Source organism: Echinops telfairi, unplaced genomic scaffold, assembly GCF_000313985.2.
Source record: "Echinops telfairi isolate 266 unplaced genomic scaffold, ASM31398v2 ScPeMD7_7420;HRSCAF=8458, whole genome shotgun sequence".
NCBI lineage: Eukaryota > Metazoa > Chordata > Mammalia > Afrosoricida > Tenrecidae > Echinops > Echinops telfairi.
Window position 1 is genome coordinate 24558048 of NW_022111320.1, and position 13607 is coordinate 24571654.

A 13607-nucleotide genomic window follows, 5' to 3' on the forward strand; every position below is an offset into this window, starting at 1 on the left:
GGGGGGGGGCATTTTTATGCAAAAACCCATATGCTAATGTTCATAGCATATGAACATATTCATAGCATATTATTGATTCGCAATAATCAAAAAACATAGATACAACCCAAATGACAAGTGTGTGTTTATGTCCATATAGTGGAATATTAAAAGCAAATCCACAGCCGTTGAATACATTCCAACTCAGATTGACCCTATGGGACAGAGTCGAATTGCTGCATAAGGCTTCTGAAACTAATTCTTTACGGGGAAACCTGATGTTTCTCCACAGAGTAGCTGGTGGGTTTGAACCACTGACCTTGCAGTTAACAGCCTAATACATAACCCACTGTGCCACAGGGGTTATTTAATAAGGTATTAACATGGTAATAAGAAAGGACTGCTATATAGTACAGCATGGCTGAACCTTGAAAATATTGAGTCAACCCCATCAACACAGTCCACATAACGTCTTCTAAAATTACAGCAATTACTACAAAACTCTCTAGATAACCATAAACATCATTGAAAGCATACTTTAATTGGGTAAATTTTGTAGTATGTGAATTATATCTCCAAAAAGCTGTTACCCAAAAAAGAGAAAGGCTTATCAACCATATGTAATATGTGGAGCTTGTTATAACTAACTGCAAAAAGTCGATTTGTGGTTCTTGGAGAAATGCAAACACTAAAACAGCAACAAAAACATAATACCCACTGCCAGCGAATCCATTCCACAGGACTCATTAGCATAGGCAAAGGGTCTCCAAGGCTGTGGATCTTTGCAGAAGCAAGTACTACATACTTCTCCTGCTGACAGTTACACCACTAACCTTTTGGTTAGCATTTGAGTGCTCTAACCCTTGTGCCATCAGAGTTGCTTAATTTAAGCACAGGCTGATAAGTTATTGTAATTTTGTTATGTATGAATCCTATTCTGCTTATTTTTCAACATTTTTATTGGCACGCAATTTACATAGCATACAATTGAATCAATATCAAGTTCAATCACATCAAGGAGAAATGTACAACCAGCGCCACATCTGTCTCAGCGCTTTCCCCGCCCATGGTTCAATCGCCTTTAAACTGAGTTGTGCAGTCACATTCACCATAAAGTTGATGCTGCTCTTCTAGTCAGTTTAAGCAGGGTTCTTGATTTTTGTGATTGGGGCTTTTTTCAAACTGATGTCATATATACATGCATATATAAAATGTATTATTAATTGAGAGTTAATACACAGATCATTCCATAGTTCAATCACGTCAAGCAGTATTGTACAATTGCTACCACAATCAGTTTCCAAATTGTTGTTTTTTTAAGAATCTAACGTAAAGGTATGTTATGCTGAATACTTCTGGAGAAAATGAAAAGGTGTGAGGGATTTGATTTAAAATATGACATCAGTAGGATGGAGCAGAGGAGAAAATAAGATTAATAATACATGAAACAGTGACTGCTTAAAATAGTAAACTTGCGAGACATTTTTAAGATAGATAAACCTTTCCACCCCTCTTTTAAAATCCTCATTCACTAGTTCTCAATTCTACTACCTAATACCTCCTAACTGCTGTTTTACCTACTTTTACTACTTTAACGCAGGCCATTATTGTCCTTCTCCCAACCATTGCATGTTCGCTCACTGCCACCAGGTTTATTCTGACTCATCGCGACTGGATCGGCAGGGTAGAACTGTCCCTCTGGGGTTCTGAGAGTAACTCCTGCTGGGAGAAAAAAGCCTCATCTTCCTCCCTAGGAGCAGCTGGTGGTTTCAACTGCTGACCTTGTGGTTAGCTGCCCACTCGTAACTTTCTGTACCACCGGCCTGCCTTCTGCCACCCATCCGAATCATTTTTTTCTGTTGCTGCCAAAGTCATGTTCTTGAATACAAGTCTGATTATGTCACTCCCTTGTTGACACCCTTAGGGGGTTTTGCTGGAAAAATAAACCCCAATGCCTGGCTGAAGTTTACTCAAGTGGGCCCTACTTAACCTATCTCTTCTGTCCCACTATATACACTGCAACGAAAACAAATGTTATTCGTAGAAAACCCTAAGATTTCTCTCATATGGGGGCCGTGTGTAAGCATTTCTGTTTGATACATTCATCGCCACCTCACCTCCTTCCTCTTGGTTTATTATCATCTTTTAGGTCTAAAAAGTTTAAACAGCCCTTTCTCAGGCAAATGGTTTCTGACTGCCGTTTGCTACCCCACCCCCTACCCACAGTACCTGCTCCTGCACTGTGATTCTATAGCTGTCCTGTTGTGGAAACTCTTGGAAGGTACAGTGTGTATCTTGGTAGGCAGTGGGGAAAAAATCATGATTGGATCTTTCCTGTCATGGTTGTTCCACTTAAACATCTGAACAATGAATACAATATTCTTTGTAGTTCAAGAAAAGCCAGCATCAGTAAATACTATTGTAAATAATCATGCAATAGCAGTAATAACAAACAACTTACAAGTAGATACCTAGGCAGATATGAAAGTGGAACAATTGTACGATTGTGAATGGGAGTACATCCAGCAGGGTATACAGGCTCGGCACAGGATCCATCAACATGTCTGTGTGTATGTGCTGCATATCTACCCAGGCACACAGTGTAGCATACAGAGGGCAAAGCTTTGCAAATATTTTTGCCATAGCCAAACGCCTTGAGAAACGGAGTCACTGGGCTGGAGGGAACATCTAGGTCTAATGGCATAATGTGGTCTATATGATTATGTTGTACATCGTACTTTGATGAGTAGTAAATAACTGGGGTCCTAAAGTTTGTGTGTGGCCATCTAAGATACAAGTATTGATCTCTGACATAAAGTCCAGAGCAAAGAAGTGTGAAGAAAATTGAAGACTGCAAACAATTTCTCCAAAGGACTGATGGATGCATGCAATCCACAGCCTTCACTAGCCTGAGACAAGAAGACTATATAGTGCCCAGTTACAACTACCAACCATTCTGATTGGGACTACTGGACAGAGAAGAAAAGTGTAGATCAAAGTCGCAGAAAAGAGCCTAGTCTGATAGACTGGTGCGACCACTGAGACGCTGGCCTTTGAGCACCCTTCCTACCTGGAATTTAAACAGTGCCAGAGATCACCTCTCAGCCAAACACTAGACCTACAGAGCGAATGGTAACACCCATGAGGAATGCGGGCCTCACAATAATTGTATAAGACCGAAGGGGCAGAAAATATGGACAAAGGTAAACAGGGACCACAGGGAGGGAATGAGACGGGTTCTGCAGCTTTCAGGAGATTTCAACTAAAGGAATACGTGTGTATTAGAAGCTGTAAGAAGTTCATGGAAAAGAAGATTACAAGACAACGGAAATCTCCATTAACTTTTTGAAGGTTTTTTTTAATCAACAAAAAGACCCCACTACCATCAAGTCAACTCTGACGTACAGTGAGCTTCCACACGGTTTCCTAGGCTGTGAATCTAATAGGAGCAGACAGCCTCCCCTCTCTCCCCATCGTCACATTCAGGTGTAAGCCATACAGCCCTTGACCTTCATCAGCAAGCGCTTCAGTTTGTCCTCATTATCAAGAAGCTGGGTGGTGTCATTTGCATGTTGCAGGTTATTAACAAGGATTAGCAATACTGGTTATTAACAAGGATTAGCAATACTGATGCTACCTCCTTCATGTAGTCTTGCCTCTCTCTCTCAGAATATTTGTTCAGTGTACACATTGAATAAGATGACGTGAGATAACCCTGTTCTAATTTTTAGCAGTAGCCCTTTGTCCTGTTTGAACAACTCTCTTTCAATACATGTGCATTTTTCTATATGAGTACGATACTAGAATTCCCATTCTTTATACTATCCATCGTTTCTCATGATACAATACTATCAATCCAGTGATTACAATCAAGAGCTTTTCCAAGGCTGTGAATTTGAATCTTTACAAACAGAGATTACCTCGTCTTTCTGCCTCAGAGCATTTGGTAGGTACAAACCACCACCCTTTTCGTTAACAGTCAAGCACTTAACCACAGTGCCAGCAGGGCTCCTATGCCATCGAGCACTATTAAATTGGGGCACACACTAGTGGATTCCTCATGAACCCTTGAAAGTAATCATGAGTGTGAAGACGATAACCATTTTGAAAAATTGTTCTCTTGCTGTGGAGTCCGCTTCGACTCGGCGAAGTCACGTGTGTGCCAAGCGAGTGCCGTTCCAGAGAGTTTTCAAGGCTCTGAACTTGAATGACCTTTCTTCTGAGATGCCGGCTGTACTCAGACTCCCAAAGTCTCCGTCCGCAGACCACTGTGGGGAGCCCTGGGATGCCGGAGTGGAGAGTTTTCAAGCTGTTTGATGCCTTACAGCAGGATGCTTTGGGAAGATTAATCAGGAGATGTTTTAAAGGTAGCTGAGCAAGGGAACTGCCCCGTACCAGAGAACAGCTGTCTAGAAATAAATATGAAAGAGCCTGGTAAGTAAAAGGAACAGTGGCAGGTGGGGGCAGGATGTGGGCAGGAAAGGAAAGGGATCGAGAAGTGGACAGAAAGAGCATTTTTATGTCTAAAATGTTTGTACAGATAATCTTACATCGCCAGAACCTTTCCTTAGTGCACTTGAGGGCTTGTCTGAGGTGCATCTTCAGTTCCTGCTGGAAAGGTCGTTTCCTCAGATGCCCCAGTAATGCTAACCATGGGCTTTTCTCTCCAGGGTTATGACAATTCAGAGAGCAGCGTTCGGAAAGCTTGCGTCTTCTGCCTCGTGGCTGTTCATGCGGTAATTGGTGACGAACTAAAACCTCATCTCAGTCAACTCACGGGCAGTAAAGTAAGTAATGTTACTTTCAACACTAGGCTTACAGGATGGGGCATTTTGACTCATTTTCATTTCTGATTTCTTCAGTGAAAATTACAGAAGCCATTTACATTTACTTCCTATGTATGCTTTTATCCATTTCGTGAGAGAAATATTTATCCAAATTCTTCATCTTCTACATCTCGAAATTCTATGTGGTATACCTATCTCTATGGATACAAATCAATTTGATGTGAATGTAAATTGAGTATTAATCCCAGTAAATTAATGTAGTCAAAAGGTTCCTAGTAAACATCAAATGTAAAGATAGACAATGCAGCGGAGATTCTCATACTGACTGACGAGATCCCCAGGATACGTCGAATCCAATCTCAATTGTTGTATAATGTTAAATATTGTATACTTTATATAGATACCTAGTTAACCGTTTTATTTATAAGTTAATAGTGTATTTTTAAAATAAAATTTGTTTAAAGAAAATGTGCGCTTTCGTACATGTGTCAATTTAACATGTGTCCGCAAAGGTATATAAGATAGAAGAAGCGTGCCTAAGTCTAGTGTTAAAACAGTGGCAGTGATAAAGTTCTTAAAAATGTAGTTCACTGTGTGTGCTGAAGGTTAATTTTATTAGTCACCTTTTGATTTTTAGTCCTGCTTTTGAGCATCTAATTTGCCCTTCTTTAGGCAAAAAATGCCTACAGCTTCTGGTAATTTATGGCCACTTGGCACCAACACATGTCTTTACTCCAAAGGACTATGTGATTTAATAATAAACTGTTGTGATTATACATTTGTTTCCACTAATAATAGACTTGATCTATGGGTTTTAATAACCATTTCAATAGCTAAATAGAACTCACAAACAAAATCATGATTAAATGGTTTATTAAGGAAGTGAACACGTAATGCCAGTGGGAAATGCTCAGGGTTGAGTTGTTTATCAGGACACGTTACAGAGTTCTTTCAGGGCTGCTCATACATGTACGCCAAGGGGCATATCACTGCTGTAAGCTGCAGACCAAAGGCCTCCAACTCCACCTCCGTGGGTCACCAAGCCCCACATCCCCAATGCAGTGTACAGAGGCACCCCGCTCCACAAGCCAGCCTCCTGCACAAAAACACTCGCTTTATTTGCTCTGGCTCCTGGTTCTGCTGCTGCTCCTTTTGATGTATAGCTGTCTTCTGGATCCAGGAGGTTCACTGTGCAAAGATCTTGGATCCGGAAGACGCACTCCACTGTTAATTGTTATTAGCAGGAAGCATCCTCTCCCTTTAAAGAGTTTTCTAGAATCTTAAAAATTGTCAAATAATAGGTGCAAATAATATTGCGTGGAAAAAAAGTAGAATACAGAATTTTATGTGTACCAATTGTATCCTCCTAAAATAAGATAATCCCATATGAGTAACCGCACTAAATCAGACTCCTGCCCGCTAGTCAGTTCCCACCCATAGTGGCCCTACAGAACAAGGTAGGACCATTCCTGTGGATTTCCGAGATTCTAACTCTTTATAGAAGTAGAAAGAATCATCTTGCTCCCATGAAGCAGCTGGTGGGTTTAGAATGAGCCCGAAGCTTAGCCATTACACCACCAGAAAAAGACACTGAGAGAAATCCAAAACCTTCTTAGGTTAGGACAGTAGTGGCTCAGTGGCCAAAGTACTGAGTCTCCAGGCCAGTGTACTTCTCGCCTCAAGTGCGACCTTACATGATGACTTCCCACTCTCTCCTCATCTGTAAGAGATGGTAAGAACGGGCAGGGAAGAAAGTGCCCACAGGTGCAGCTCACAGTCCTCCGCTGTATGTCATCGCTGTTTCAATGGTGTCTTGTTTTTATGTTGGCTTTCATGTTTCCTATGTTGTTGTTATCGATTTTTTTTTGAAGGAGCATGTCAATCATACCATATATACTCCAGTATACGCTAACCCAACAGCTGAGGCACCTAATTTTACCCCAAAAACTGCATTAAAAGTGTGCTGAAAAACTCGGCTTATACACGAGTGTATATGGTATATAAATTCTGAAATTTAAGAAACCTTTTTCATAACTGTTATCAACAATAATGTAACAATGACTTCCCAGTCTAATGTTTATCTTTCCAATTTTACTTGGATGTGTATACTCTTTTTAATAATCAGCCTCTCTTAAATGTGAGTAACTTGCAGCCTTCACAGTTTCCTCTTAAATGCCATATGTTTGGCTTGAATCTGCAGATGAAGCTACTGAACCTCTACATCAAACGTGCACAGACAGGTCCAGGAGGGGCCGATCCTACTGCTGACGTTCCTGGGCAAAGTTAGTGAAGCCGATTGACGTGGAACAGGCCTCTCACAGAAAGGACAGAAAGACCACCCTCATCAAGGAAAGGAAATTTCAGTACATCTTTTAGAACATACCATTGTTTCCCAGTTTCAGTTTTCTGTTTGTTTTGTATTTTCTGTAACAGAAGGCTCCCCTCGGTCTGCATGTAACTTTTATGATACCTTACCCCAAATTCAAGTTGCAGTATTAACACCAGTTGATCAATACAGAGGACTTTTTTAGTCTAATTCATCATCTTACACGTTGTACTTCTTTATTGTCCCATAATCTTTGCCAGTGTTATGATTGTACACTTTTTAAAGTGCTGGTTAAACAGGAATGCTTAAAGCTTTATAAGTTTAACAGTCTAAAAACATCTTCTCTTTTTTTGGCCTTTATTCAACTGCAAAATAATATTTTATTGCTACTTTGAGTTTTGTTACGTATCATGTCCTATGCTAGAAATCTTGAAATGATGTGAACACAAACCAGGACTAACCTGAACTACAGCTGGACTCTGTCGTGTGATGGTGAGACATGCCGTTAGTTGCAACTTCTTGGAGTAATCTGTAGCTCGTAAACGAAGACCTCAGAAAAGAAATGTAAAGCAGATACTGTGTATTGGTTCTTGATCTTGCCATTGTTATTTAAAATCATCGTCCTTCCATGATCCTTGAAGAAAGCTGCACCAAATCATCTGCCTGTGCTTTGTTTGTTTTTACCTTTGTTTCCTTGATACTTATCAAAATAGGGGGTTATGGCAGGGCTTTTTGGTTTGTTTATCTAGATTGTGAATGACGTTTTGTTTTTGTTTTTTATTTATTAATATCAAATTTACTTATGAATAAACTTGATAATGGAAACAGACAGGAAAAAAAATCAAGTGCATGTGTGTCCTTGACAGTCTTCTCTTTCTCATATAATCCACAAACCAATTATTAGACAGACATGAGAGTGAACCGACACCTTCTCTTAAATGGTGGAACCTGGTTTCCTTTTACCGTGATGTTGTCTTACTTGAAAACATTGATCCTGATGAGAGAGAAGATGGTGCCACGGCGATCTTTCTGTAACGGGCTCAAATTCTCTACCTCTTCAGGCCTAAGACTTTTGACTGAGCTGCTGCCTATTGTGTCTTCTGGGAAACTACTTAAAAGGGTGATTTGTCTGTTGTTCTTTTTTTTTTAAACAAATTTTAAAAATCACCCTTTACTACACCTGTTTTCTTCATGTGCAGCCACCTTTCAAAAAGCATGAATTTTGGTGAAAGGCAAATTGGATTGATTTGGAAGTAGGCTACTAATGATTTCTCATCTTGACTTTTCTCTTTTTAATCCTAACACAAAGTGAATTTAACTGGAAAGGCAAATAGCTACTAAGGAGGCAATTTGCTGTGGCAGAGCATCTATACTTTCTTTGTCTATTGAAAAAGAGTGTAGAAAATGTATGTAAAGAATCCAAGACAAGAGTACTGAATGGTAATTTGTCATTGGCTTTTACCTGCCTTTGTTTCTGTTCTAGCAGCAGGAAAATGGTCTCTCAGTATCCCCTCACCCCTTAACTGTTACAATTTTGTTTTCTACTGTTACATTGTGTATTTATAGTTCTATGCTTACTGTTGTGCATATACTGGCAATAAAACTGTACATAACATTACTTGAAAAATGGATAATGTATATCACCTGTTTTTCTGTCTCACAGTATAAAAAAATTCACTTTAATAACTAGGATTTTTTGTTGTTGTTTCTAACTTTGGAAGGTCTCATATTAATGGTGTTCTCTTAGGAATTTTATAAGTGCATCTAAGGAGAAAAGATTTATCAAGAGTGACAACAACAATCAAATGTATATAGCGATATAAGCCTGTATATATCATAGCTTATCTTAAATAAGAAAAAATTTTAAACATTGAACTCTCACTACCGTTTTATGCACCATGCCCTTTGGTATATTTTTTAATCTGTTAAAATCAAAATAATGGTTTAAAAATTAATTTTGGCCTCTGATTTAAGGACATGCTTTAACGACTGTTGACAACTAAGTAGAGTGACTTACGCTGAACAGTAATTTTTTAATCAGTGAAAAATTAGATCAAGCGCCGGGCATCTAAAGGTTGGTACTCACGAAATGAGTGTACTAAGTAACAGAAACGTCTGGCATAATGTGATGAAACTCAGTGAAACCCAATATATAAAAACCTGAGGGAGACTTCTTTAAAATGCTATCCTTTCAGTTGATGGGACCATAAGAAAGTTGTTATCATTACTCAAATCAATATATGCAACCGACCTTTCATTGTTCGTTTCAGAAACATACTTTAGATGTGAGCTATTAAAGAATAGTCGTTTAAAAAAAAACAAACTACTGTTTAAATTTTTTCCTTCCGCTTTTCTTCCCTAAACAGATTGTCAGTGTCATTCATTTACTATAGTACTCAAGATTAAGGTCATTAAAAGCATTTATGTTCGGGATTCTAAGACATGTTTGTTCCTTCTGGGCTGGCGACGTCTACAGCAGACCTCAAACATTTTAAAGTAAAGGATGGTGTGAACCTGAGGCTTCACATTTCACATTGATATGTTGTGCTTCCTCGTGTGTTATTTTTACAGACTTATGGTTAAGTTGGATTTCTTTCCCCTATCAAGTTATATCTCATAGTAAAATACTACCACCCCGCCATCAGATCAGATCAATTTGTAAATTCAAATGTATCCTTTGGTTGTTAATTTAGAGTAATATTTGCAGTAAATAGACATGAGAGTTAGTATAGTAACTCCTCAATATAAGGGTTTTTGTTATTCTCTGCTATCTTTGTTTCCTGCATTGATTTTAGTTCCCCCCCCCCTTTTTTTTAGTCTGTTTAACAGCTATGGGGAAGCTGAATTTTACAATTCGGTTGTTAAAAACAACTTTCAGTAAAGAATGTGTCCCATCTTTATTATAAACTTCAGTAAAATAGTGAGGAGCCCAAGTAGAACAACGAAATGATCACCACGTGGAGACCATGATGGTGCCGCGACGTGGAGGGTGGAGGGGCTCCCAGAAGAGTGGTGGGACTAGAATAACAGACCGCTTGTTTTTCCAGGCAGGTGTTTACGTTTCTAGTCATCCTTTGCCCTTCTTCAAAGGTGACTTCGGACGGCAGGCGAGTAATCCTCATCTATGCGCAGTATAATCTGGGATTGCTAACCTTCACTGAATATTATAACAAGCAGCTACGCCTTTGCCACATTTAATTATTTAATTGCAGACCATTTGAAATTGCTAAATATAGAAAATCCTGCGACTCCTGTTGTCGTAATCTAAAATAGAACAAGAAAATAAGATGCTTTTACTTAAGCCGCAGAATATCAGTATTTGAAGTTTACCTCATTCATCAATGCAGCAGACATGAATAGCTGCCTTCTATGAGACAGAGCATAGCAAATCACTACAAAGCAGTGGTTAGTGGTAAGATGGAAACACAGCATGCTATGATGGGAATTAAAGGTGGAGGTCGTCTTGGAAGGCTTCCTAGAGGAGGTGATGCTTCAATGTATGCCATATAGCCAGCCGGCCAGGCACCTAGGGGTGCTCGAGTTGAGACAACAAAGGGAAGCAAAGGCGGCAAAGCACAGCTGCTTACAATGGGAAGAAGGATCGGGGGATTTCCCTGACACCTGGTCAGCCACGGCTGCTTTTTGTAAGGGTCGGTGCCCCTGCTCCCTTAAACATGTCTGCAAACAAACAATGCACCCTCACCTCCAAGAAAATTCAGATATGACTCATTCTAGTTTGTATTTCGAAATGTGTCCTTAGTATACCAGCAAACAGACTATCCCTGTGTGCCTCTTCCGCTGACGATGTGGCTGAAATACAGGCTCCAGCAAAAGAAATGTCCCAAGATGGCGTAATAATCACTCTATGATGGCTGTTGCCAAAATAACTCTAGGATGTACATTCAAATGAATCCTTTGATTGTTCATTTGGAACTTAAGCAGAGGAAGAATGTGATTAGAATTAACATCACGAATACTTTAATCTTCCTTAATTGGTATTTTTAGACTATGAGGTTTTAGGACTTTTCGGTCTTCTAAATTAGTATTGATTTACCTGACACCCCTAAAACATGTGAGTTGCACATACATCATTGTGTATCAAGTAATGGGAGAAATGCACTAAGGTATCTTCAAACATAGGAGGTGTGATAGAGCAGCCAGCCTGTAAGAGTAGAAAAGTACCCACCGGTGCTGCTCTGTGCAAACCATCCTCACCAGCATGCCGGCTGCTGCCCAATCTCTGTTCCTTCAGGGTTCATCTCTGACTCTCATGGCGGTAACTTCCCCCTTAAGAAATGTATATGTTATTAAAAGTGGTTACAGAGAGAGTTGGTTGGTTTTAGTTAATCCAAATGTACAGCATGAATTTTAATCACTTCAGGTACAAGTAGAAACTAAGAATCTGGCTTAGGTTCCTACAATCAAACAAGCATGCTTTTCTTTTCCACTCTCTTAAAGCAGTGGTCCTCAGCAGAGGCTGGTTTTGATTCTCCTGGAGATAACTGTCACTCTCTGGCGGTGTTTTTAATGGTCCCCATGAGGACTGGCTTCTACGGGGTGAGAACCAAGGATATTGCGGAGCATCCTGTAATACCCCAGACCAGGGGCCCTCAAACTATGGCCCGCAGGCCACATGCGGCCTGCAGAGGACATTTATCCGGCCGGGTGTTTTTGCCCCATTTGTTCTTTTACTTCAAAATAAGGTATGTGCAGTGTGCATAGGAATTTGTTCGTAGTTTTTTTTTAAACTATTGTCCGGCCCTCTAATGGGTTTGAGGGACAGTGAACTGGCACCCTGTTTAAAAAGTTTGAGGACCCCTGCCCCAGAATGAACCAACCGACATGTTAGTTGTGTTGAGAACCTTGTCATAAGCAAACAGGTTGGTATTCGTATTTCTATCACCATGCCCAATGGAACAGACTGAGAGAGGTTAACTGATTTGGGTAAGAGGTTACCCAAAGTCCATGTAGCCTAGAAACTATGTAACCAGAATTTTAACTCCTGACTGTTTAAAAACACAGCCAGAAAACTTAATCCCTATACTCTGGTTATTGTACAGACAAAAATACACACATTACTCTTCAGTTGACTGAAACACAACAACATGTGGTAGGACTGAGTAGAACTGCCTCATGGGGTTCCGAATCTTTATGGAAGCAGACTGCCACATCTTTGTCCCACAGAGCAGCGGACAAGTTTGAACTATAAACCTTTTAGTTAGCAGTCAAGAACTGTAACCACTGTACCATCTGGGCTTCAGCTTAGGCTACATAAACTTTTTTTTTTTAATAGATCATTTTATTGGGGGCTTTTACAGGTCTTATAACAGTCCATACATCAATTGTATCAAGCCTCTGTACATATGTTGCCATCATCTTGTAAACGTTTACTTCCTATTTGAGCCCTTGGTATTAGCTCCTCTTCCTTCCCTCCCCCTTCTGACCTTCGTGACCCCTGGATAATTTATAAATTATTTTCATAATACCACTGTCTCCCCCCATGATTTCTGTTTGTCTCCCTGGGGTGGGGGCGGGGGTTATGTGTCAGTCATCCGTTCTCACTTCCTATCCCCACCTTCCCACTCCCTCCAGGTATCTCTACTTCCATTCCTGTTACTGGATTCTATGTGTCCTGAGCTCTTATCTCGTATCTGTACCTAGGTACATGCCCCGGTCTAGCCCGAAGTGAAAGGCAGGACAGGGGTCATGATAGTGGAGGGTGAGGAACCCTCAAGGTACCAGAGTGTCTTGTGTTTCATCGGTGCTATACTGCACCCAAGTGGACTTGTCCCTTCCTTGTGGCCCTTCTGTGAGGGGATGTCCCATTGTCTACAGATGGGTTTGGGGTCTCTGCTCTGACCCCCTTCTTTCTCAACAATGTGAGGGTTTTGTTTGGGGTCTTCTGTTACTGACCCTTTCGACACCTCATGATCGCACAGGCTGGTGTGCTTCTTCCATATGGGCTTGTTGCTTCTTAGCTAGATAGCCGCTTGTTTAACCAATCCTTTAAGACCCCAGACGCTATATCTTTTGATAGCCAGGCATCATCAGCTTTCTTCACCACATTTGCTTATGCACCCATTTGTCTTCAGTGATTGATTGTGCTGGGAGGGTAAGCACCACAGAATGCCAGGTTGTTAGAACAAAGTGTTCTTAACGTTGAGGCAGGGCTTGAGCAGAGGCCCAAAGTCCGTCTACTACCTCAGTGTATTGCCATATAAATATATGTACATAGACCAATACCTCTATTTTTATGATTTAATGTATTTGTATATGTGCACACCTATGTTTATACATCTATCCACAGCTTTGCATCCTACATCTTTCCTCTGTTTCCTTTTACCTTCCTCCTGCCCCACCATCACACTGGCCCTACTTCTACCTCTTAGTAATACTTCTCTGATAGATTGCTGTTGCTCCAACACCCCCAGGATCTCTATGTCTCCCTCGCAGTTTATTTTAATTCCCTACAACTCATATCACAATCCATACATACATCAATTGTGTAAAACACA

The 13607-nt window shown here is 40.3% G+C and overlaps 1 protein-coding gene across 34 annotated transcripts in view; it reads left to right on the top strand.

The window, feature by feature from the left end:
• The window catches only part of CLASP2 (cytoplasmic linker associated protein 2), a 177671-nt gene extending 168893 nt beyond the window's left edge, over positions 1 to 8778 (top strand). For all 34 annotated transcript variants that reach the window (XM_045297466.1, XM_045297471.1, XM_045297467.1 and 31 more), the window contains 2 exons: positions 4650 to 4766; positions 6967 to 8778. In XM_045297466.1, coding sequence (XP_045153401.1) covers positions 4650 to 4766; positions 6967 to 7053 — 204 coding nt within the window. In that variant the 3' untranslated portion in view covers positions 7054 to 8778. The remainder of the gene's footprint in view (positions 1 to 4649; positions 4767 to 6966) is intronic.
• Positions 8779 to 13607: the final 4829 nt, after the last annotated feature.